At 46.5% G+C, this 26,700-nt stretch overlaps 2 protein-coding genes and 1 non-coding gene across 5 annotated transcripts in view; 2 read left to right on the top strand and 1 right to left on the bottom strand.

The window, feature by feature from the left end:
* Positions 1–23,408, bottom strand: part of MFHAS1 (multifunctional ROCO family signaling regulator 1) — a 110,046-nt gene extending 86,638 nt beyond the window's left edge. The window contains exons 1-2 of one of the 3 annotated variants that reach the window (XM_063606643.1): positions 19,839–23,388; positions 9,645–12,210 (exon numbers count right to left, since the gene is read on the bottom strand). In XM_063606643.1, coding sequence (XP_063462713.1) covers positions 12,101–12,210; positions 19,839–22,836 — 3,108 coding nt within the window. In that variant the 5' untranslated portion in view covers positions 22,837–23,388 and the 3' untranslated portion in view covers positions 9,645–12,100. Of the gene's footprint in view, positions 1–9,644; positions 12,211–19,838 lie in introns of those variants that run through there. The other 2 variants (XM_034965633.4, XM_063606642.1) reach the window with 2 other exon arrangements.
* Positions 22,005–26,700, top strand: part of ERI1 (exoribonuclease 1) — a 142,237-nt gene continuing 137,541 nt past the window's right edge. Inside the window, exon 1 of the mRNA XM_008970012.4 lies at positions 22,005–22,359. The gene's annotated coding sequence lies outside the window, so the exon portion shown is untranslated. The remainder of the gene's footprint in view (positions 22,360–26,700) is intronic.
* Positions 25,781–25,886, top strand: LOC112438830 (U6 spliceosomal RNA). Its single transcript, XR_003027152.1, has one exon. It is a non-coding gene; the product is annotated as a U6 spliceosomal RNA (small nuclear RNA).

Here is a 26,700-nt window from a genome sequence, read left to right on the forward strand (position 1 = left end):
AGCTGAAATCGCGCCACCTCACTCCAGCCTAAATGACAGAGCAAGACTCTGTCTCCCAGGAAAACAAAAAAGGTTTAAAAAGAAAACAAAAATATTTACAGACGTGCATTGATAAATGAATAGTTGGGCTCCCAGTAATTTGTACAGCCCACACGTCAGGGGCCCTGGTTTTACAGAAAGTCCCTAAGGCTCACCTGCCCTGGAGACCTCCCATCCATCTAACCACCCCATACACACACACGTGGATCAAGACAGATTCCATCCCGCAGGCCTCTCCAAGCCCCTGGAGATCTTTTTCTCCTGGAATTTATTACACGGCCCTGCAAATCTCTGCTTACTGTCCACACTGCTTCCCTGGACTGCAGCTTCCCGGGGTCAGGGCCTTGCTCCCCTCCCATGCCCCATGCTCTGCCCCATGTCTGGTCACTGCCAATCCCCAGCAAATGTTTATAGTCCAGTACTGCAATGTTAAAAGCAAGCATGTGCATTTCACACAAGGAGTCCTTACTTTTTTTTTTTTTTTTTTTTTTTGGTGACGGGAGCGTCGCTCTGTTGCCCAGGCTGGAGTGCAATGGTGCCATCTCAGCTCATTGCAACCTCTGCCTCCGGGGGTTATTCTGCTTTTCATTCAAATAACTACCCATTTTTAATGGGTGACAAGCTATTGCCTTCCTGAGAAGAAGCACAGGGTGACAGCAAAGACCATACATAGGTTCCTGAGGACAACCTGGGCTCTGCTACATGCTGTGTGCCCCTGGCCACATGACTTAGCCCTCCTCTGTGTCTCCGCTCCTCATCTGTAAACCAGGATGATGGTAATCAGAGCTAATTTTACTGAGCCCTTATTATATGGTAAAAACTACTTGCAGCTGAGCGTGATGGCTCACACCTGTAATCCCAGCACTTTGGGAGGCCGAGGTGGCTGGATCACTTGAGGTTGGGAGTATGAGACCACCCTCGCCAACTTGGTGAAACCCAGTTTCTACTAAAAATACAAAAATTAGCTGGGCATGGTGGCACATGCCTGTAATCCCTGCTACTCATGCCAGTGAGGCCCAAGAATCATCTGAACCAGGGAGGTGGAGGTTGCAGTGAGCCAGGATCACTCCACTGCACTCCAGCCTGGGCAACAGAGTGATCACAAACAAGCAAACAAAGAAAAAACTACTTGGGGACTTGACATCTATTCATTCATTTCCCCCTCACAACATCTAAGGAGACTCTGAGAGCAGGTGTAAATGCTTGGGAACTGTTAGAATCATTTTTACCTATTTACAGAAGAAGTTGAGGCCCAGGGAGGCCAAGTGGTTTCCCAGAGGTCCAGGCCCCCGACTTCCTAATCCACTGATTTAATTTCATCCAAGGCTCAGATGCATGGGCTCAGATGTATGAATGGCATTCAAGAAGTGCCTGGGAGAGGTTAACATACTGCTGATAAAAGATGCAAGGCCTCTTTCTCTAATGCTGGTTTAATATAAAGCAAGTAAGCTGCATGGCAATATTCACCTCTAGCTACAGCTAAGGTGACACTTGTTCTGTCACCCTACCTAGGAAACCGTATCAACTCCCTGAGATGAAAATCTGCCCCATTCCAGAAATGAGCTAAATCAAAGGAGGGAGAAGGAAGGAAGAGGAGGCTAAGGCAAAAAGTTACTCACACTTTGCATAAACATGCCCGGATGGCAAGCATTATAAAACGATCTGTGTAACATAAGCTTCTGGGTCCTTGGGAGGCAAGGGAGCATGTGATTGTGCACGGATATGAACAAAGCCACCGACACACCACCAGATTCTTCAAAAGCAAATATTTGTCTATGACCAAAGAATCGGGATTCTTTTCTAACAAAGAGCAATGTACACCATTCTAATTCCTGATTCTTCCTCCTGCTTTGCAGTGGGTTATGATCTCGATGGAAATCCCCCCATGAATAAATGTGTCTGCAATCACAAATGGCCCCATAAATCAGAAGATTTATGAACTGTAAAAGGGGATGGCAGGAGGATTCCAACCTTGTAGCTTCCGTCATGCGGACCACCTGGGGCCGGATGCATGGCAGTTTATCAGTTCCTGGAAACAGTCATCTGGCTTTTCTTTTTAGCTAAGCAAGAAAATGTTATCAGCCCTGGTAATCAACAAGATGCAATCATCCCTGCTATTTGGGTAAGCTTTTAATGCCGCGCCACATTACACAGAGGAGGCTCAAATGCATAGGCTCGGATACATGAACAGGGTTCAAGAAGTGTCTGGGAGAGGTTAACACACAGCTGATAAGCTCTGGCTGGCTGCAGTGAAGCCTGGCCCAACAGCCCCTAAGGCAAATTCCTGAAGGGACTAAATAGAAAATGAGTGGATATTCCCTATTCCAAGGGAAAAAATAAAAATAAAAGATGAGAACAATACAGTAAACAGGGAAAAGCACAGAGCATGCACATGTGTGTTTTTCCTGGGGAGGGGGAAATGCATATATTTCAGAGGCTTAACAAATACATTCAAAAGAACACCTGCTCCACCCCAGACGGGCAGCAGAACATCGTGCAAGAGTGAGACGGAGACAACCGGGCAGTGCCACTCATGAGCCATCTGGGAGTGAGGGGTGTCAGGGAAGGGGACAGATGCACCCTACGGGGCTTTGCATCCCAGTTCTTATTACTGTACCTTGGGCACAAAACAGCCCAGCTCTAGGCAAGCCAGTGAGCCATTTTTGGTATCATAGTGTTCTTTTGGAAAATTCACATTTCAATTTTTAGTTCTTCCACATGCAATTCATAAGCAACAGCCCTCCAGAATCAAAGTCACCTCAGCTATGCCATGAGTCAGGAGAATCCCAGCGAATATATTTTTTAATAGCATGTTCAGGGAAAATGTGACCAGCTCTGTTCGGCCATACTGTCTGCATTGACTTGGCAGTTAGCATGAAATGAAGGATTTTAAAGACCAAACACTTCAATGAGTCCTGTGAAAAAAACTCCCAAGAACCTGACTGGGGACTTTGTTAGCTTCAAATAAATATATACGTCATTAAGTATGTTTTAAACACAGAAGCAACTATAACAGGATTTAATTGCTTACTGTTTTTGTTTTTTTTTTTTTACAGGTCAAACACATTTTAGAGTGCTGGGTTACACCCACTCTTTCTTCATCACACGTACAGAAAGGCAAAGAGTGTGGGTAATCTCTTAAATTTTAAATTCCCACTTGGTATGAGGATAAAACATCCAAGAAACATTTCCTGTGCAGAACACACCAAGCTTAGGTGTAGAAAATACAACGGTGTGGAACTCGAGAGGATGGTTATAGGATACAAATAAAAACAACCACGCAGCGCGGGCAGATTTTTGTTTAGAAAACAGATGGGACAGAAAGGCAGATGCAATGTTTTGAGTCAATGAGATACAGTTCGTTCTTAATTATATTTCACTGATTTCTTACATGGACAGAACATCATTCTTGCTGCCACTGTTTTATTTTGATCAGCGGTATGTTTATCTGTAAACATGTACAATTTGTAATTATTGCTATGTCTAAACACTGCATCATGTGTAATGGCTGAATTAAGCTGTGAAATGCGTAATTATGCTGAAAACAATGGTGTTCCAATACACATCACCAAAGCCAATTTAAAAAAATTACCTTGTTTCAAATCACAAAGCGAAGCCTTCATAACCCTCGAGGCTTTTTTTAGGTCCCACCACTTTGATTTAGAGATTTGTCTTCTTCTAATTGCATCTCAAGAGTGTTCCGAGCACAGAGAGCGATTATTAACCCTGAAGGAAATAAAACTGAGTATTTCTTACACCTCTGGAAGGTGGAGAACGTACTTAGTTTAACAATCTGGAAAGGATCAAAGGTCTGTCGGTATAGGTGTGACTAAACAATACATCCATTGGTAGACTACTATGCTATATTTGTAGGATATACTATAACATTCTATACACACACACACACACACACACACATATATATAATAATCTTCTATAACAGGGTTCTAACTGTTCATATGGAGGCATCTCAAAAATATATTTTGAAGTGATGAAATGCGAGGTGCAGAACAAGGAGTACAGCATGATCTCATTCCTGTTAAAATATATGCAAATACATGCTTTATTTTCCCTGGAAGAAATCAGCAAGAAACATTTTACAGAGGAGACAGTTTGGGGAGGGGTTATAAAAAAGGGGGCTTTGCTAATGAATCTACCATCCATATATGGATAGTCCTTTTTTTATTTTCAGTTAAAGTTATAAGGGAAAAGAATCACTATGTGATTCCTGCTGTCACCTCTGTATTTAGAAAAATGTTATGAGGTTTTTTTTAAGCTCTAGAAGAAATCACAGCGGAAGCTATTAATATACTGAATGAAATTTGAAACTTCAAAACATTAAAGGTTTTTAAAGCAAAAAGGGGAACAAGCTAGAAAAAAATGCCTTAAGTATGATAGACAAACGGTTATTATCTTTCATATATGAAGAGTTAATATAAACTGATAAAACTCTGTGATTAAAAAAAAAAAGAAAAACCAGCAAGACGATGCCAGAAGATGTTATTAGAGGATTCAGAAAAGAAGCAACACAATTAGGCAACATTTATACAAGAAAACGTTCACATCCACTAGTTAAAATCTTCAGTCACCAGTGACATATTGTTTCCATTAAACGTTAGTGCATTTTATAGATGATACCCAATGCTGAGGAGGTACAGTGAAAAAGATCTTGCATCTGACGTGCCCATCCTCATGGGAAGCAACGTAAACGTGCATTGAGATTTAATGACATTTTTTGCCTTTGACTCAATGACTCTACTTCGGGGATTACTGCCCAAATAAAAAAGAGTTTTTATAAAGAAATACAGTCATCAGAGAATCACTCACAAAAAAAACTGGGAATAAGAGCACAAATGGTTGGATAAACAAAAAGAAACACAAGGTTAAATAAACAAAGGTGAAAAATCACCTTGATGTAATATTATGCAAGCATTTATAATTACTGTATAAATACTAATCACAGGAAATTATATTCATGTTAGCATAAGTTAAAAAAATCAATATTTGAATTATTTATACAATTATAACTACATATTTTTAAAACCTAAGCTTAAGGAGGAAACAAAGCTAAAAGACACAGAGCAAAATGTGTAGTGATTACTTTAGATACCCACCATGAGAAACTTTTTTTTTCTTCTACTCTCCAAATTTTTTACGTTTTTTTTGAGTCAGTCTCACTCTGTCACCCAGGCTGGAGTACAGTGGCACGATCTCAGCTCACCGCAACCTCTGCCTCCTGGGTTCAAGCGATTCTCCTGCCTCAGCCTCCTGAGTAGCTGGGATTACAGGTGCGTGCCACCACGCTCAGCTAATTTTTGCAATTTTTTAGTAGAGACGGGGTTTCACCATGTCAGACTGGTCTCGAAGTCCTGACCTCGTGATCCGCCCGCCTTGGCCTCCCAAAGTGCTGCGATTACAGGTGTGAGCCACCATGCCCGGCCTATAAGTTTTTATAAAGGGGAAAAAGCATTTTTAAAAGGGCATAAGGTATTCATATGAACAGAGATCATACTGTACTCCACCTCTTCTATGAAGAAAAGAGTTTTGATCCACAAACTTATCACTCTTCTAAATGTAAGTTTAGACTCTTGTACCTTCTGGAATGGTGAAAACAGCAGCAAACTCCTATTGAGCTCTTGCCAGGTGTCAAGCATTGTTCTAAGCATTTAACACATATAACTCAATGTTCAGAACCAACACAAACTATTATGATGCCTAAAGTCACACAACTAAGAAGCAGTGGTACAGGGATTAGAGCCCAGCAGTCTACTGCAAGAGCTGTTGCAACTAACCACCATATTATAATGCTTCAATTCGAAAACTACACAAAATCCCAACTGTTTCAAGTCAAACTATAAAGCAAATACAAACAAAATATAACCTAACACTTAAAAATATCTTGTACTTCCTAGGATTTGATTAAATGTAATTGAGGAAACTTTGATAAGTTGGCAGGCAAGGGAAGACAAACTCAAATGATGATAAGATGCAAGAAACCACTGTTGTCGGCCGGGCGTGGTGGCACATGCCTATACTCCCAGCACTTTGGGAGGCTGAGGCAGGCAGACTGCCTCAGGTCAGCAGTTCGAGACCAGTGTGGCTAACGTGGTGAAACCCCCGTCTCTATTAAAAATACAAAAATTAGCCGGGCATAGTGGTGTATGCATCGTGATCCTCCCGCCTCGGCCTCCCAAAGTGCTGGGATTACAGGTGTGAGCCACCACACCTGGCCTATAAGTTTTTATAAAGGGGAAAAAGTAATTTTAAAAGAGCATAAGGTGTTCATATGAACAGAGATCATACTGTATTCCACCTCTTCTATGAAGAAAAGAGTTTTTATCCACAAACTTATCACTCTTCTACATAGTGGTCCCAGCTACTCAGGAGGCTAAGGTAAGAGAATCGCTTGAACCCAGAACACAGAGGTTGCAGTGAGCCAAGATCATGCCACTGCACTCCAGCCTGCATGACAGAGCAAGACTCAGTCAAAAGAAAAAGAAAAAAAATGAAACCACTGTCATAGTGCGGTAAGTGGTGTCCAACAAATGAAGTGCATAAGACATAGTGGTCCAGGGCTCGGTGCAGTGCCACACACCTGTAATCCCAGCACTTTGAGAGGCCAAGGTGAGTGGATTGCTGGAGCCCAGGAATTTGAGACCAGCCCAGGCAACGAGGCAAAATCCTGTCTCTATAAAAAATATAAAAACTAACTGGGCATGGTGGCATTTACCTGTAGTCCCAACTACTGGGGAGGCTGAGGTGGGAGGATCACTGGAGCCCAGAAGGTCAAGGCTGTAGTGAGCTGTGACTGTGCCACTGCACACTCCAGCCTGGGTGACAGAGTGAGACCCTGCCTAAAAAAAAAAAAAAAAAAAAAAACTACGGTGTTCCATTAATGCAAATTTAATAAAAATGGCATTTTCAGTCAGTGAGTAGTGTCACACACAAAAAAGCATACAGTAAATATAGTGAAACTTAAACAGCCCACAATAAAATGGTAATTGTGTCAGATCCGAATTGGCCTTTATTGCAGGGTCTATTAGGGTAAGATTTAGAGCAGGGAAAATCGATGTTCTGGAATACATTCCTAGAGATTACAGAGGCATGCGGCTCTCTGGCTGATGTTAGAATGAATAACCAATGCTCCTCTTCTCCCTCTACTCCGACATAGTGAAAGTGACCAGCAGCACGCTTAGACATGGCTCTGCAGAGCAGGTGTTCTGTCAGCTTAATAATAACTTGATTATGAGTCTGAGCAAATCATGTGAAACTACCCTTCCGTTTTCCCAGCCATAAATCTCTTCCAAGGTCTCAAGAGAGCACAGCCCAATGCCAAAGGGACAGGCTAGAACAATGCTTCTAAAACTCTAGTTGATGGGCCAGTGGGTCACTGGCAAGTGTCTACCAGTCCATGAATGCCATTTAAACAAAGAAGTCTCTCCCTTACCATAATTTCTAAATGCAAAACGCATCTGTGCCCACACATGCCCACCCCTAGGCCTGCTGAAGTCTTTGTCTGCTCCCTGCCTTTTAAATGGCATTCTAACTGGAAATGCTCCACCTCCCTTCTTCAGGTGGTTAACTAGAAATCATCCTCTGACACTCAACTGCAGTGTGGCCTTTCTGGGAACCCTTCTCTGAGACCCCTGATGGCGCTCTCCCAACCTTACCTCCACCTGACCATGACCTCCGCTGACCTCTGCACGGGCAGCTCCTGTGCAGTACCAGCCTGTCTGCCCAGAACTTAGAATATGAAGGGAGAGGAGGTGAGCTGGTGTACTCTGGAAATCAATGGCAACCTAACTGAGACCCACGTGACGGTGGGTCAGAGCAGAGGTTTGGGGCTGATATCCTAGAGTTCTCTAACTCTGGGGAATTCACTTAATTTCTAAATGTCAATTTCTCCTTCTGAAAGCAAAGACAGTAATAATACCTACTTCCTAGGGCTGCTGTGGGAATTAAATGAGATCACCCCTAGGAGGCACTTAGCACCTTCTCTGCAACATGAGAAAACGTCAACATTGTCACCTCTTCTATTTTTCTCCAAAAATAGGGAGACTGAAGTGATGATTAACACAATTACCTTGATGACATGAAAAACAAGAATCATATTAAAACAATAATAAAGTTGGTAAGTCAAACAACGGCACCCAGGCGAAATATTTTTCTGGTTTTATGTTTTCCCTTTCCATTACTTTTTTAAAAATTCCTTCCTTTCAAAAAAAGAAAAAAAAAAGGAAAAAAGGAGGGAAGGACAGAAAGAGTGAGGAGGAAGGGAGGGAGGCTTGCTCTAGAGACCTAAAATTCACTACTGCTATAACCTAGTACTAATACAATGTTAATAGCATAGACTTCATTTTAGGAATGAGGAGGATCTAAGAAAATTAAACTCTTTAATTTTCTCAACATTTAATATGCTAATAGTAGAAAAGTACTTCAAAGCATCTCTCAGCAAAGAAATCCAGCAGTCATATATTTTTATTATGATGATATGCACTTTAATGGATGCTGTCTTTGGAGTCAGCATTCATATAGTCTTCGGTGTTCAGAAATGACTGATGATTTGAATCCTTCCCCAGATGGGAGCAAGTCTATAAATGACAAAAAAGGTAAGGACTACTGCCAGGCACGGTGACTCACACCTGTAATCCAGCACTTTGGGAGGCCGAGGCGGGAGGATCACTTGAGGTCAGGAGATTGAGACCAGGCTAGCCAACACCGTGAAACCCCGTCTCTACTAAAAATACAAGAAAAATTAGCTGGGTGTGGTGGCACATGCCTGTAGTCCCAGCTAGTTGGGAGATGAGGCAGGAGAATCACTTGAACCCAGGAGGCGGAAGCTGCAGTGAGCCAAGATCGCATCACTGCACTCAAGCCTGGGTGGCAGAGAAAGACTCCCATCTCAAAAAAAAAAAGGTAAGGACTCCTGAAGAAGAGGCATTTCTTTTCCTTGGAAAGGCTGATTCGTTTGGGAAGTTTTTAGAAATCCTCATATACAATGAATTTCCTTTTTCCAGCATCCTCACAAGTTCTGCCTGAGATTTCTCGCAAACAAGTAATCCAAACTGCAAGTCAGCTCAAAAGAATGACTTGACCATTACTTTCCACCTACTCATACATCTGAAGGAAATTCAAAGCTGTGGCCTGCTTTGCTCAGTAGGATCACATTTTTTTTCTGGCAAAATCAAAAGCCAGGGTTCCCCCAAAAGTAACATTCAAATATGCAAATGATTTTCTCCATATGGGGTCAGATTCCGTATTTACAAGAATCAACAATGACATTAACCAAGATCCAAACACAGCTCCCCAAGCCCAAGATCATGTATTTTATTTTCCTAGAACTCCCAGTTCAGTACAAACTTCTGTATAGAGCAGGTATTCACCAGTGATTGATGACACTTATCTAATTTGGTAATCATCTAAATTTGTATCACTGCCACCATCACCACCCGCTGCCACTCTACTTTCATTAGGTCTTGCCAGTCATTCCAGGAGTTAAACTTAAAATTTATGTTTAAAAAAAAAAGCTCTATGCAGAAGACAGGAATTACACAACATTTATTTGTACTTCTCTTCTAGGTGTTCTTTACCGAGCTCGTGTATGTCACCCCTCATTAAATCACATACACCCTAGAACAGACCAGGAGGCTTGCATGCCCTCCTTTCTGTCCTCTCATCCACACTAAGAGGATCCCCACAACCGTGTCCAAGATCTCCAATCAACATGGCATCTCCAGGCCTAGCCCCAAAACCCCTACTCTTCTTAAGTCACACCTTGGAAAGAAAGTTGCTACAAAGCCTGGCAAAACAATTCCCAGTCAATTGGCCCCAGGAAGAATGACACCAATGTATCTGCCCCACCCCTCCAAAGGTGCTTGGCTGAGATGTGGCAGGTGCACAACACTGGGAATGTACTAAATGACAGGGAATAGTTTACTTTAAAATGGCTTTTTCATATTATGTGACTTTCACTCAATAGGAGGAAGAGGAGGAGGAAGATGAGGAAGAAAAGCAGCATCAGTCATCAGGGCTTGACTCATTAAGCCACATCACCCAAAAGGCAGAATGGCACACGCACAACAGAAACCTCCAGAGAGTAGTCTTAACACGATTCCAGTTTCCCTGCCTCCTTGCCCTTCTCCCAAGCATACTTGTTCAGATTTGCAAAAGTGAAAGAAACCATTTGCAACAGGCTGGGTGCTGGGGGCTGTCGGTCTAGGGCAGGACATCCCTTCCTTTTTTTTTTTTTTTTTTCCACAGATGGAGTCTTGTTTTGTCGCCCAGGTTGGAGTATAGCGGCGCGATCTCAGCTCACTGCAACCTCCGCCTCTTGGGTTCAAGTGATTCTCCTGCCTCAGCCTCCCAAGTAGCTGGGATTGCAGGCACACACCACCACACCTGGCTAATTTTTGTATTTTTAGTAGAGATGAGGGTTCACCGCACTGGCCAACCTGTTCTCGAACTCCTGACCTGAAGTGATCCACCTCCTCAGCCTCCCAAAGTGATGTGATTACAGGTGTGAGCCATCACGCCTGACCCATACCTTCCTAAGATGGGTGAAACAGGCTCCAAACTCACAATGTCCCTGCAAACCCACCAGCAGTAACCCGATGCCTCTGTCTTCCTCTGCCCACATTCTTCTCCTGCTCCAACGTGCACTTTTTAGACTCTTTGCTTCTATAAATTTACAGCAAAAGAAAAAAACTTGTTGGTGATAGCTTTTCATTAAATTTACTCTTTTAATAAACAAAGCCCCAGTATTTTCAGCTAAGAGATTGAGGAAGGAAAAATGTTCTGAAGGATTTAGTGCCAAAAATAAAAATAACTCAGAATGTTTCCTTCTTGGTCTCCACAAATAAGTCAGCCCTGCTAGCAGTGGATTCTGGGAACTGTTATCCACGCAGCCACCGTCGTATAGAGTACACATGTGATCATCTCTGCATTACGCCAGCCACCCTTCCATGACCTTCCAGGAACTCACACCAGCAGGTGTAACCTGTACACACTTTCCGGGAACCACTGAAAACATCTTCCTTCCTGCACCTATTCCACCTCCACCATCAGACCTCACGCTCCTCACCATCTATATGCTCCCCCCTATAGAATGTTGGCTGGGCCTGGTGGCTCACGCCTGTAATCCCACTTTGGGAGGCTGAGGCAGGCGGATCACCTGAGGTCAGGAGTTTGAGATCAGCCTGGCCAGCATGGTGAAATGCTGTCTCTACTAAAAATACAAAAATTAGTCAGGCGTGGTGGCAGTTGCCTGTAATCCCAGCTACTCGAGAGGCTGAGACAGGAGAATCACTTGAACTTAGGCAGGAGAACTGAGCCACTGCACTCCAACCTGGTGACAGAGTAAGACTCCGTCTCAAAAAAAAAAAAAAAAAGAAAGAAAGCAGCAGCCAGTGAACCATCAGCTTTGGGAGGTTGGAGTATTCACTGCCTCAAGGTCAGGTGGTAGAAGGCTTTCTGTGGCCAGCTCCTGCATTAAATGCACACTTGCATCCTGCTGCTAAGTGCCCCTTGCCCACTCTTCCCCCATTTCTGTAAGAATTAGGCGATAGATATGGAAGGCAGGAATACGTATACCAGAAAAACCACATGGGACAATGACACTGGCTTCCTTTAAAATGCATAAAAATAAAGAACATCACAGGCCGAGCATGGTGGCTCACACCTGTAATCCCAGCACTCTGGGAGGCCAAGGCGGGCAGACCACCTGAGGTCAGGAGTTCGAGACCAGCCTCACTAACATAGTGAAACCCCCGTCTCTACTAAAAAAAAAAAAACACACAAAAATTAGCTGGGGGTGGTGGTATGTGCCTGTAACCCCAGCTACTCGGGAGGCTGGGGCAGGAGAATCACTTGAACCCAGGAGGTGGAGGATGCAGTGAGCTCAGATAGTGGCACTGCACTCCAGCCTGGAGACAGAGCGAGACTCAGTCTCAAAACAAACAAACAAACAAACAAACAAACAAAATATCATAAACAACCAAAAAAGCACTTGCCAGGCATCATTTAAGAAATAGCCGTGCGTGGTGGCACGCGCCTGTAATCCCAGCTACTCAGGAGGCTGAGGCAGAAGAATCGCTTGAACCCGGGAAGCAGACGTTGCAGTGAGCTGAGATCGCGCCATTGCACTCCACCCTGGGCGACAGAGTGAGACTCCATCTCAAAAAAATAAATAAAATAAAATAAAAATGAGAGTTTGAGTTCTTTCAAAATAACCAACCTGCTCTGAGCCCCTTCTACCTGATCTGCCCTGTGCCAGGCATTGCACAGAGTCCTGGATCATCACGTGAAATGTCAGAACTCAGAGAGGAGAGTATGCACCTGTGCAGTAATGCTGCCACTCCTAACATACGAGAGTGTCTTTATGATTCAATGACAACACATCATCATAGGTGTTCTGTGGTTGTCTGAGATGCCCGTCAATTGCTCTGTTTCTACACACTGCACAGACTTCAAAAGCCAAGTGGGGGGAACGACCAGCTTCATTCATGCTAGAGCAGCCTTGGAGAAGGCAGGCCAAACAGGGGTTCCTAATCCCTCCCTGCTGAAGTGAAGGCTGCCACCCCCCAGAAGAAGGTAAACCTGACAACCACCCCCCAGCAATTAATGTTGCAATCAGAAAAGCTGAACCAGGCTGGGTGCGGTGGCTCATGCCTGTAATCCCAGCACTTTGGGAAGCCGAGGAGGGAGGATCATCTGAGGTCAGGAGTTTGAGACCAGCCTGGCCAACATGGTGACACCCTGTGTCTACTAAAAATACAAAAATTAGCCAGGCATAGTGGTGCACCCCTGTAGTCCCAGCTATTCAGGAGGCTGGAGCAGGAGGATCACTTGGACCCAGGAGGTGGAGGTTGCAGTGAGCCATGACTGTGCCACTGCACTCCAGCCTGGGCGCCAGAGCAAGACTCCGTCTCAAAACAAAAACAAAAGAAAAGAAAAGCTGAACCAGAGAGGACTGAGACCTGACCCTACCTGATGTGCTTTCCACAAAGACTGGAAACACAAAGCAGACCTCCATCCCCAGGGAACAGGGATGCCAAGGCTGCCAGAGACAAGAGAGGGCAGTACTGGGCCTGCACCCACCCGCTGGTTTTCAAAACAAAACAAAACAAAATCAACAGGCATTCTGATGCCCTAATGGATGTCAGGTGTCCTTAATCAGAAAGGGCTCCCATGGGCCAGGCGCAGTGGCTCATGCCTGTAATCCCAGCACTTTGGGCAACCAAGGTGGGTGGATCACGTGAGGTCAGGAGTTCAAGACCAGCCTGGCCAACATGGTGAAACCTCGTTTCTACTAAAATTACAAAAATTAGCTGGGCGTGGTGGTGCATGCCTGTAATCCCAGCTACTCGGGAGGCTGAGGCAGGAGAATCACTTGAACCCAGGAGGTGGAGGTTGCAATGAGCTCAGACAGCGCCACTACACTCCAGCCTGGGCAACAGAGCGAGACTCAGTCTCAAAAACAAAGAAAAAGAAAGAAAGGGCTCCCATGGATAGAAGCAAGTTAATGGGTAGATGAGAAGAAAACCAGAAATGTCCAATTCCACCTTTCCCCACTCATTCCCCTCCTGTAATACAGAGTTAAAGCCCCTCACTTCTTCACGGACAAAGGGGAATAACCTCAGAGTATGACATAAAATATCCACTAAATAAAAAATACTGGTTGGCTATGGTGGCTCACACCTCTAATCCCAACATTTTGGGAGGCTGAGTGGGGAGGACCATTTGAGGCCAGGAGATCAAGACCAGCTTGGGCAACATAGCAATGCCCTATCTCTATTTCACAAACACACACACACACACACACACAAAAAAAAAAAAGGAAAAAAAATTTAAAGAAAAAATACTTTAGGAAATTCTAAACTACTTGTGCAGAGACGGACTTAAGAGCCTATTCCAGGGTTTAAAGAAGAGGCACCTAATATTTAAAATAATTCAAATACTCCAAAGGATTTCTAGCCTTCTAGAACTCTATTCTGCACAGTATTTGTTTATCCTAGTGCCTGATTAAGGTTTTGATTTTTACATAAAACAAAGTCCCAGGGAGTTCAGAGGCCTATTCATAAAAAGAAAAACCGAGAAGCATCAATATTAATAAAGCTTAACCAAAGAGATATTGAAAAACCTTTGTAAAATTAAAAACAATGACTAATTCAATCCAAACAACTAGGTCATGCTCAAATTCCAGTAATTCTAAAACTTAGATATAATAAGGCAAGAATTTTGCTTTGCTTCAGTGGTCAAAATGAAGGACCCATTCAAGGGTAAGACCAGTCATAGACGCACAATGGGAATGCTGGAGGAACACTGTGAGGGGGAGGGAGTTGGGAAGCTAAACAAAGCCAGATAATCATTACAATACTACCTGGGATTTTCACTGAGTGTGTGAATAACAAAGAAAAAGAGATAGTTCTCAGGCAGGGCATGGTGGCTCAAGCCTATAATCCCAGCACTTTGGAAGGCTGAGGCAGGCAGACTTTGAGACCAGCCTGAGCAACATAGCGAAACCCTGTATCTACAAAACAACACAAAAATTAGCCAGGCATGGTAGGGTGTTTCTGGAGTCCCAGCTACTCAGGAGGCTGAAGTAGGAGGATCATCACCTGAGCCCAAGAGGTCTATGCTGCAGTAAGCCATTACTGCCCCAATGCATTCCAACCTCGGTGACAGAGTGAGACCCTGCCCCCACCCCCCCAAAAAAAAAGTTATTTCTCACAAAAAAACCAAACTATCATTCAGCAAACATCTGAGAGGCTCTGCAGAGGCTACTAAGTCTCGGGTGTGTCTCTGGCTCAGAAGCAGCAAGTGAACAACCTAATCAAAGATATATCATGACGCACCCAAACACCAACAAAACAAGTCAAATATGCTGAGTGTTGCCGGAGAGGTACATTCCATGTGCAAGAAACTGAAGGACAGAAGACTTTTGGCAGGAGATACAGAAAGGCATCAAGTTACTGAGTAAATGAAAGACAGTAAAGCTAAAGAAAGCCACATAACTCATTCTGTCTACTGATTTGGGTTGCTTTCTCCTTATTTTTTAAAATGACCTTAAATAATTTGGAGAGTAGGATATTTAGTGAAAATCTGCAGTCAATGCAAGTTTAACTCACTAAGACACGCTCTTCCAATTCAAAAACACAGTATTCACTCATCTGCTTAAAAGGAATATCAAAGCACTTGAATCTTGCTGCAGGCCTGTGTCCTAACCACCACATCTTAATGTATCCTCGCTCAACTTCAAGAGTACCAACTTTTTGAGTTTAGAGGTCATACTGGTAGAACAGAATAAAAGCATAAACAAATATCCCACAAGAAGAAACTTGCTCTAAGACAAGTATACAGGACCAAGCAATGAGAAGGAAAACAGCAAAAGGAAGGGAATCCTGGCTACCAGCTATGGGCAGCAAGTCTGCAAAGAAGAAAGGGTACCTGCAGGAAGCAGGTAAAGACTTTCTTTTTGGAGCCAGGGTCTTGCCCTGTCGCCCAGGCTGGAGCGCAGTGGCACAGTCTCAGCTCACTGCAACCTCCGCCTCCCAAGTTCAAGGGATTCTCGTGCCTCATTCTTCCCAGTAGCTGGGATTACAGGCATGAGCCACCATGCCCAGCTAATTTTTTTGTATTTTTTGTAGAGATGGGGTTTCACCAGGTTGACCAGGCTAGGATGTTGGCCAGGATGGAGAAAGCAGGTCAAGACTTTCACGGTGACATTTAGGCTTCATCATAGGCCATCTCCGAGTTTCCAAAAGAATCTCCTGTCACTCAACCCATTTGTCTTAAATAAGAGGTCTTAAAAAGATAATCACGTTGTCAGATTACCTATTTTAAATAAGACAAATAGGTCATCTCTCTGACAATGTGATTTATTTTTACAAAAAACTATGAAACTAGTGATTGCTGGATGTGCATTTTCCAATCATTTCTTTTTTTTTTTTTTAAGAGACAGGGTCAGAGTGCAATGGCACAATCATAGTTCACTGCAACCTCAAACTCCCATGCTCAAGTGATTGTCCCACCTCAGCCCCCCAACTAGCTGGGACCACAAGTGTGCACGTTTAGCTGATTTTTTTTTTTTTTTTTTTTTTTTTTGTAGACACGGAGTCTGGCAACATTACTCAGGCTGGTCTCAAACTCCTGGACCCAAGTGATCCTCCTGCCTCAGCCTCCCAAAGCAAAGGGATTACAGCCGTGAGCCACTGCACGCTGCCCATTACTTTTCTTGTATAAACCAAAATAAGAAAAGAGAAATTTACCATTATACTTCCCGTGGTCAACTACAGTAGGGCAGCTCAGGCCAGAAAATCCAACGGGAGAAGGCCAAAATAGGCTTTTCACATAAAAATACTTTAAAAGATATTAGTGCAACTTTATACATTTTTTCTGTATAAAATCAAGAGAGATAGTAATTTACTATTTACTTTTACTGTAACATCCCAAAGTTAAGAAAATTCAAAGTCCAACTTTTTCAGCATTGCATATAAAATTGTTATAGTTTATAGGACAACTTAACGCTTGTATAAAACATAAAAGTAACCAATTTTTAATGTCCCCAAAAGCAAAATGACTTCTTAAAAAGACAAAGGTGGCCAAGTCTAGTGGCTCACGCTTATAATCCCAGCACTTTGTGAGACTGAGGTGGGTGGATCATCTGAGGTCAGGAGTTCAAGACCAGCCTGGCCAACCTGGCGAAACCCCCGCCTCTACTAAAAATACAAAAATTAGCCAGGTGTGGTGGCGCATGCCTAATTCCAGCTACTTGGGAGGCTGAGGCAGGAGAATCACTTGAATCCAGGAGGCAGAGGTTGCAGTGAGTCAAGATCACTCCACTGCACTCCAGCCTGGGCAACAGAGCAAGACTCCATCTCAAAAACAAACAAACAAATAAAAAAACATGAAAAGGCAAAGGCTACCAATAGATTCAAAGGGTTTCTGCTGAATTAATATATATTTTAATAATCTAGGGATTCAATGAATCTATTTTTAATGTATGCTCTACTTAAACACTCAACATAATTCTGTTCCTACATTTAGCTTTTATTTCTAACTCATTATTTTAACTTTTACCAAATCTTTCGCAACTGTAACAATTACCAACAAATGATGGCTATCACAGAAAAATACAGAAGAGGAAAATGTTTTTTGCATCTTCTTAATGTAATGAGAAATGTACTATAATCATGTTTTCTACTATTCTATACCCTCTGCTACTTTTGAAAAACAACACAATTCAAAAAAAAACAAAAAGACTATAAGACAAAAATAAGTACGTTGGTGTATATATACATATATATTTTATATGTACATATTTTATAATTATATGTATATGTATATATTTTATAATTGTGTTCTAAAAACAACTGATGATTTATTCCTATTCAATCTACAAGATAACTTTACAATTTTTCAATCATTTGTTTTCCACATTGAAAAAAAATCTCTTCCTTATAGCCTGGATTGCAAAACCAGGTGTGCCTCATTTGAAAGGCAAATAGACAACACAAGACAAGGGGCTTGTTTCTGCATCTCAGTACAAGCTTGTCTGTGGAATTTATGACTGGTAAAAATTAAACATAAAGAGCTGAGGTTAGCAAAAAAAAAAAAAAAAAAAACCTCCAGCCTCGCCCCTAACTCCTCAAAGTTCTTAGAAGAGCTTTACTTGCTCAATAACCTATGTCTCTCCTTTTGTTGTTAATAACATTCGTTTTTATTACTTTGGATTAAGAATGGCTTCAGGTAGCTCCTTCAGTAAACTACCCTGTAAATGCGTAACTCCCAGTCACTTTATTCCATTTGGTATCACAATAAAGAAGTATCTTGCTTCCATGAATAACACACAATGACAAATATAAAACTGAAGAGTCTACCAAGTCATGGAGTGTGACAAGATTCCAGATAAACATACAGAATGGATGCCTCAGTTGACTGGTAACTGAATACACTGGCTTTTTTCATGCTGAAGAATTAAATTCAACCTAGATCTAGGGCAACGGAAAGATGTCACCTTCGGAAATATTGGTATTCAATTCCTTCCTGATACTATTACCAGCTGCATTCTTGTTGTCCCTCTCTGACCAGGACAAAGATCAGAGTGGGACGCAGTCTTCCATTTCATCACCCCTCCGGGTCCCCTGGGTGTGGGGACCAGGTGAGAAACGTGCAAGGATGCTATTGTTCTGTCTGGTTTCTGCTTAGGACACTTGGAATGTTGTTAACCACCTGCTCCACAAAAAAACAAAAAACAAAACACACACACACACACACACAAAAACAGTTGTTTAAAGAACTACAAAGGATGAGGAAATGGACACGTTCCCAACTAAAAACTTGTTTGATACCAATTAACGAGGCTCAAAAGAAAAAAATCCCATATAAGTAAAACGCAAAACTTATGGAGACAGTAAAAAGATCTGTAGTTGACAGGGTTGGGGGGAATGAATTGGCAGAGCACAGAGGATTTTTAAAGCAGTAGAACTACTCTGTATGATACTATAATGGGGGATACAGGTCACTGGACATTTGTCCAAACCCACAGAATGCCCAACACAGAGTAAACCCTGTGTAAACTATGACCTTTGGCTGGTACTGATGTGTCACTGCAGGTTTATCAACTGAAACAAATGTACTGCTCTGGTGGGAGATGTTGACGTTGGTGAAGCTACACATGTGGGGAAGGGGATATATGGGAAATCTCTGTACCTTCTGTTCAGTTTTGCTATAAACTTAAAACTGCTCTAAGAAAAAAAAAAAAGTCTTCAAAAAAAAAAAAACAAAAAACAAAAAAACCCCAGACAACTAGTCCTGGAATTCTTCCACTTGCTTATGATGGTTTAAAAAAAGAAAACGAAAAAAAAGTCTACTGGAAAACACTCTCCAGAAAACTCTTAGCTTTCTGTCCCTTCCATCTCAATTATTAAGCACTGCCAGAAAGCTTCATTTGCTTAACACTTACCAAAAAACAAACCTTAAGACGTCTATAAAACTCGAAACTGCCAAGAAATTCCCGAGGAAACGCCCCTCAAAGATTTCAGTCATCTATCTTCCATGTCCCTGAGTGGGCGGAGGGGAGCAGCAGTCCCAGGATTTAGTCATGCATTACAGTCTGAAATTTTTGTCTTTACTCATCCATTGTTCACTCCAATTACAAAAGATTTTCTCTGGAATTTCTTAAGAAAAGTGAGCAGTAATTTTTACTTTCTAATTACATTCTGAATGTAAGCAGAGTGCTTAAATGCTTGAGGGGATGGATACCGCATTTTACAATGTGATTTCTATGCATTGCATGCCTGTATCACAACATCTCATGCGCCCCACAAATATACAAACCTATGTACTCACGAAAATTTAAGTTTTTTAAAAAACTGTGACACTGGACACTTGAAACTCAAACTCATCTACCCCTTTGAGACGTGTCTAAGAAACACTTTAGCCAAGGATCAGTAAGAGGCTAACATCGGACACTGTCCAGCATCTGTTCAACCACCTGAAATTTCCTTCCACCAAATGTGGGCTACATCGACAAGAGGGGAAAGGAGATGGCAAATGTTGTGACTGGAACCCATTTTGGAAGTGTGAGTCTATTAGGAGAGGATGACACTTGTGACTGCATTTCATAAGGCTCAGGTACTTACTGCCTTTTGCTCATCTCCAAATCTCCCTGTGTTTCCCTTACCAAGCTTTCCTGGAGAACCCGTGAAGTTAAACAAACATTCTGCCAAATAAGAACCAAGTATCTCCAAAAACATATCTTACAGCATACCACAGAAGAACTTCTCCCTCTCTCCGCTTACCTGGAAAAGCATGTGGATTGGGCGATCCTCTCTTAAGGCACTTAGAACAGAGAATGTGCACGGTGTAGTGCAGTCCAGGCCATTCCTGAAGTAGGACATTCAGTTCCTCCACCAAGGGGGTTATGGCTTGCCATGCGGTCCATATATTTGGTAATGATGCATGGCTAGCAATGGACAGGGTGTCTGGCTGCAGGACTCCCCTGGCAGGTCTGTAACTCACAACCACAGGAACTTTCCCTCTATAGGCAAAGATCTGAAATTTACCATCCGACCTGTGCACCACATGGCTGTTGATCTGGACGCTGTACCGTGCAAACAACCCAGGTGGAAAAGCAAAAGGAAAGCTATATTCAATCTGCAACTGCTCAGCCACAAAAGACTGCCCAGCTAGGTTGGTCCCATTAATCCAGGCTTCTGCATGGGGCACCTCGTTCTGCACATAGCATGGGAACTTGTACCAAGCTGTGGACCCATTCAAAGGCTTGCCCTTGGGTTTATTGAGGCAGTAACAGAGTCCCATCTTCTCCAGCAGCTCCAGCAACAGCTGCAAGTCCTGCTGGGCCTGGACATGAGGCTTAAGCAGCAACCGAATGACATGAGCTGGCAAGAGCCCATGCAACAGAAAGCCCTCCACATACTGATGGAGCTGGGTGGCCCGGAGCAGTTCCTGGCTGGGGGTGGACCGCGCCATGGGCGAGGAGCTTTCCCCCTCCGCCTTGCCCTCTCCACTGGTCCCTAGGAGCAGCTTATGCAGCAGCAAAGACGGATCCCTCTGGAAGAAGACATTGAGGATGTCGATGAGGCGAGTGAGGTTGTGGAAGACGTGCTCCTTGAGAGCCGGACTGTCCTCAAAGTAGAGTAGCTTGCCGCTCTCATGCAGGTAGGAGAGGGCACTCTGCAGTCGGTCCTCGGTCAGACCCGCCTGCAGGCCCAGGCGCGCCGAGTCCCACCAGCTTAGCCACAGTCGGTGGGCCTGAGGTGGCTGGAAATGCAGTTCCTCCAGCACCTGCCAGGATCGAGGCAGTACTCTGTGTAAGTTGGGGAAGATTTCTCGGTGCTCAGCAACTGACAGCAACTTGTCCCGAAGGCGTCGTAAGTGGCGCGGGTCCCTGCAGCTAACAGGCAACACCGGGGAGAGGATCTGCAGCCGGTGGTTGAGCAGGTATTGAAAATGGGCCTTGCGCCGTCGAAGGTTCTTGTCCGAAACGCCGTAGTAGGCTGCGTGGGGGCTGGCAGAGCGCAGCTCGAAGTCCCGGGCCAGTGCCTCGTCCACCACCTTGGCCAAGCGGCTCAGTCCCTCCGCGTCGTGCTTTTCCTGCAGGGCGATCTGGCGGTGAATGTCCAGACATTTCTCCTCCAGCTCACGCTCTCCGCACAGGTCCGCGTGGGTGCCCACGATGCAAACCACCGCGTGGGGCACTCTCGCCCCGACCCGATGCAAGAAGGAGCCCACGGTGGTAGGAAAGTGGCGAGGCTCATAGGTGGCCAAGTTGACCACCAGCACGTATAGGGCCCCTGGGGACAGGAAGAAGGGCTGGATCACCTCATAACTTTCATCCCCAGCTAAGTCATACACGATGAACCGCAGGCCCCGGGAGGCATCGGCCGTCCAGCTGGTCACCTCGATGCCCTTGCTCACAGGGGGAGGTGACGGTGGGTAGCACTTCTCCTTGTCCCCTCCTCCTGGGAATCCCTCCACTCTCTCCTCGGTGAGGCAGTGGCGCAGCAAAGTCTTTCCTGCAGCCTTATGCCCCATGAGGAGCAGCTTGAGCCGGGGCTGCACCGCCGGCTGGGAATGAGCCAGTTCCTTCTGGTAGGCTGCGATGTAGGGGATCCCCTTCATGCAGACCTCGTAGGGGGGCTGGATCAGTGGGTTGTCTTTGATCTTCCACAAACCCACCCGGGAGAGCTGGCCAAAGTGGTCGGGCAGCACAGCGATCTGGTTCCCCTGCAGCACGAGCTCCTCCAGGCCGGTCAGCTCCACGATGGAGTCCGGCAGGTAGCGGATGCGGTTATTATCCAGCCACAAGGTGAGAAGCCGGCCCAGGCCCGAGATAAGGGATGGCACCGAGGTGAGCTGGTTGCGACTAAGGTAGAGCTCCTCCAGACCAGCCAGGGGCAGCAGCGCGGCAGGGAACTCCTCGAAGAGGTTGGAGGAGAGGTTGAGCATTTTGAGCCGCTGCAGGCAGCTGAACTGGGCGGGCAGAGCTTGCAGCCCGTTGTTGTCTAGCATGAGGCTCTCCAAACTGGCCAGCTCGCAGAAGCCGGCGGGCAGCGTGCCAAGCTCGGCCCCACTCAGCCAGAGGATCTTGAGGGCACGCAGGGCACTGATATCCTCAGGCAGGCCCCGCAGCCGGTTGCTGGACACGTCCAGCTCCTCCAGGGCCGCCAGCTGCAGCAGCTGCCGGGGGAAGGCAGTGAGCTGGTTGTGATCCACGTCCAGGGTGCGCAGGCGGGAGAGGCAGGAGAGGGAGTCAGGCAGGTGCGCCAGCCGGTTAAAGCTGACGTCCAGCTCCTCCAGGTGAGCGAGAGCGCCCAGCTGGGCGGGCAGGGCGGGCAGCTGGTTGTGGCTGACGTTGAGCTTCCGCAGCTCCCTCAGAGCACTCACCACCTCCGCGCCCAGGGCGGTCAGCCGGTTGTGGCTCACGTCCAGCTCGGTGAGGTGGTGGCCGAGCTCGGCCACCGCCGGGGGCAGCCGGGCGAAGCGGTTCCTGCGCAGGACCAGGACGCGCAGGCTGCCCAGCGCCGACCCCAGCCCCTCGGGTACCTCCTCCAGGCCGTTGTTCCCCAGGTTCAGTGCCTCAATGTCCCCGAGGTTGGCCGGCAGCACGAGCTGGGGGGAGGCGGGGGACTCGAGCGCGTCGGCCCCGGCCCCGGGGCAGGCCCCGGCGGCGGTGAGCGTGAGCTGGCGCAGGTTGCTCCGCAGCTTCCTGGCACGCAGGGCGGCGTCCCGCCACAGCCTCACGGTCTTCAGGTTGCCACTGTCCATCCCAGCCATGGCGGGGCCCCGGGCCGACAGCCTCACGCGGACGCGGGAGCCCGCAGCTACATGCCGCGCCGCGCCCCGGGCCCTCCGGCTCCTGCCCCTGCCTGCCCTCCCGCGCTCGGCGGCGGGCGGCCGCGGGTCCTAGCGCAGCCAGCGGCCGAGCGCTGGCGGCTAGGGGGCGGCGGCGACGCGAGCGGCTCTGGGGGACGCCGAGCGCGTGGAGAGCAGCTTGCATTCTCCCTGCGGCCGGGCCATGGGCGCGCCGGGCAGCAGGGCCGCCGCCCGCGCGCCGCGGAGGATGCCTGCTCCTCCTCCCTCTCCGCCCGCCGCGCGGCGCCTCGGGGTGCCCGGCTCCGGCCCCGCTACCCTCGCAGCCGCGGTCCCGCGGCCGGCAGCGGCGTCGCCTCCTCGAGCTCCTGGGGGAGGGCGGCGCTCGGCCCGGCGGCGGGCATGCTGCGGGCGCAGGGCTGGGGCGCAGCCGCGGGGAGGGGGCGGCGGCGCCTCCTTGTCTCCGTTTCCCCGGGCTCGGGCGGGAGCGCGGGCGCCGCGTCCCCGGCGCTGGGAGGGCGCGATTGGGAAGCGGCAGCGCCGCCCGCCGGAGCGGCCCCCACGTGACCGGCGGAGGCGCCGCGTTTTCCCGGCACCGCCCCGGGGGCGGGAGCTGCGGAGGGCGCCGGTTGCGGGAGCTGCGGAGGGCGCCGGTTGCGGGAGCTGCGGAGGGCGCCGGTTGCGGGAGCTGCGGAGGGCGCCGGTTGCGGGAGCTGCGGAGGGCGCCGGTTGCGGGAGCTGCGGAGGGCGCCGGTTGCGGGAGCTGCGGAGGGCGCCGGTTGCGGGAGCTGCGGAGGGCGCCGGTTGCGGGGCCGGGGGCGCCTGGCGGGGGCCGGGTCCGCGCCCCGGACCATGCTGGGCGGGGACGTCGTCCCAGCGGCGGATGTGGGGCTCCGGGGCCCCCCTGGTGGGTTCGCCCGCGCCTGGCTCTTTGTTGGCCCCCAGTCTCTAAGGATTTCTTTTTCTTGTTCTCTAATGCGTCGGATCCGCCGGCTTCCCTTACTCATCCTTTACCTGCTGCCCTGCCGCTCGCCTTGCATCCACGCCGTAGTGGAACTGGCACAACTCGGGCGCCCTGGGTATCATCATAGAAGCTTAGGACAAGAGTGTGGTTAAACAAAATTAGAACAGGCAACCATTCATTCATTTGGTAAATATTTCCTGAGGCCCTATTTCGTGTTGAACATGCGACAGGAGTAATGCAGGGTGGTCAGAGGAGAATAAAAAATACCAGGCAGCAGTTTCACTTGACTAGAGGCTATGGGCTGATAAGACCCTGAAAACCAGGGTGTGTACCAAGCTGGCTAAGACCGGCTGGACCCAACGTGGTCCTGGATTTGACCTAGGTTTCTCCTAGGCCTTCATTATATGCTCTTTAACATCCTAAGTCACACCACTGCCATGACAATTCCGGGGACACCCATATTTGAAGTGAAAATGGGTGGCACCACAGTCCCGAAAAATCTCCACACTTTTCCAGGAATTTTCATGAATATTTCACCCCTTGGTTAAAGAAACCCCGTAAAGGTAGCAGCCCCAAGCCCCGTTGTGACTGACCCTCTCTTGAGTACTCCCACAATCCCTTTTCCTGGGTGTGTACTTTTCCCTTTGCAATAAATCTGCATATTGTCACTATTTTCTGAGTTGTCCTTGAACTCATTCTCTGGATAGTGTCAAGAGCCTGGACATTGGCTGGGGTCAAGGTCGCACTGGCTTTAGAGGATCTACCCCAGCCCACCTGTACCAGACCTACTAAAAGACGGTTTTAACCCTCCTGGGGAAGGCTTTTGAGCAGGTGGCCCGCCAGCCTAAAGGAGGGTTGTTAAGATGGGGGGGAACACAAGCTGTTTATCTGGGGTATCCCATTTATCTTCACAACAACGCTGTGAAACAAATACTGTATCCCCATTAACACAGTACACGTTGTTCTGCGGACTCAAGAAAACAGCTATTTCGGGAAACAGTCACAGTCCATTGTTCGACTCTAATGCTTATTTTTATTGCTGTTAGGAAATGTTTCTTTGAGCTCACATCTATGCTAAGTCAATAATTTCTCCCGAACTTATGAAAGCCTGGAAACCTACCAAGACTCCCAGTGTCACCTCCATCATTCCCTTCAGGTTGATTGATAAGGAAGCAAATAGTTTTCAGGGACCGAAAACTGCGTTCAATTGGTTAAAGGCACCACTTGACCCACTGCAGCTCTACCCGACATGCGCTATGGCTGTCATTTGGGGACCCATATTTGGTGCAGTAACGTGAGAAGTTTGTGTTTCCAAAAAGAGCACCTGAACATCTGAGGCTGGAAATCCACCCCAGTGATGGTTATCAGGCTGCAGGTAGTACATGCTGTAACTGGAGGATGTTCCCCAGTTCTGCTGGGTCCCCGAAGCTCTGACACCACAGGTGAAATGTGAGTAAGTGAACAGCAAGAGCTGATCTGTGTTCACTCTGAAGGACTTCCGAGAGTTCAAATGGCTCAGGGTAGCCCCACCCACACTCCCTCCCAGAGACAGTCAGAATTTTACAACAAATATTCTGAGCTATCTAGGCTGACCCTTTTTTTCCCCCCCAGAGGAGGAAATGGGCTCAAAGTAAGTGACTTCTCAATCAGCCATCAAAGTAGAGTAGAGGCAGGACTGCTAACTCCCCGTGTGGAATGTATTCCCCTATGATCATCACCTGTACTCACACTGTTCTTGAGCCAGACCCCAAATTCTCCATCCTGCAGCTTCTTCTAACAAAAATATGAACTCAGCCTGGGTAAGGAGACTGGAGTAGGCATCACCATCCTACACCACCTTACATGATTATATCTCAATAACTGCTAACTGTTCCTCTTTAGAAGCCATCAGAAAATTATACTTCCTCCTGCAGAAGCTGAAATCAATTGAAAAAAATGAAAATTGTGCTTGCTTCAGCAGCACATATACTAAAATTGGAACAATACAGAGAGGATTAGCATGGCCCTGCACAAAGATAACATGCAAATTCATGGTGTTCATTTATTTAATAATATTTTTATTTAAAAAATTACTTTAAAAAAGAAAAATGGCCGGACATGGCATCTCATGCCTGTAATCTCAGCACTTTGGGAGGCCGAGGTGGTGGATCAGTTGAGGTTAGGATCTCAAGACCAGCCTGGCCAACGTGTCAAAACCCCATCTCTACTAAAAATACAAAAATTAGCCAGGCACAGTGGTGCGCACCTGTAGTCCCCAGCTACTCAGGAGGCTGAGGCACGAGAGTTGCTTGAAACCAGAAGGCGGAGGTTGCAGTCAGCCAAGATCACACCACTGCACTCCAGCCTGGGTGACAGAGTGAGACTTTGTCTCTAAAGAAAATTATATTTTCCTTTCTTTTCTTTTCTTTCTTTTTTTTTCTTTTTTTTTTTTTTTTTTTTTTCCTGGAGATGGGGGTCTTGCTTTGTTGCCCAGGCTTGACTCGAACTCCTGGGCTCAAGCAGTCTTCTTGCCTGAGCCTCCTGAGTAGCTGGGATTATAGGCATAAGCCACCCTGACCAGCTTATACTTCTATTTTAAATGTCCTTGGAAAACTGCACTCTTCATTTGTCAGGAGATCATCTATAATTTGCTTTATCTAATAAAAAGTACTGGCTAGGACCCTGCACTAGGGCTTCAACCCCCACTAAAGCCCCAAAGCCTGGAGTGAATAAGTCTGCTGAGGGGGGCAATTCTTTGTGAGCCCCTCAGCTGATGCAGTCAATATAGTAGGAAGCCTTGTAAGAATCCTTGTCTATGAGTTCTTTGAAAGTCAGTATGTGAATGGGCACAGGGGTATATGCCTGTAATCCCAGCACTTCCAGAG

This window comes from Pan paniscus, chromosome 7, assembly GCF_029289425.2.
Source record: "Pan paniscus chromosome 7, NHGRI_mPanPan1-v2.0_pri, whole genome shotgun sequence".
NCBI lineage: Eukaryota > Metazoa > Chordata > Mammalia > Primates > Hominidae > Pan > Pan paniscus.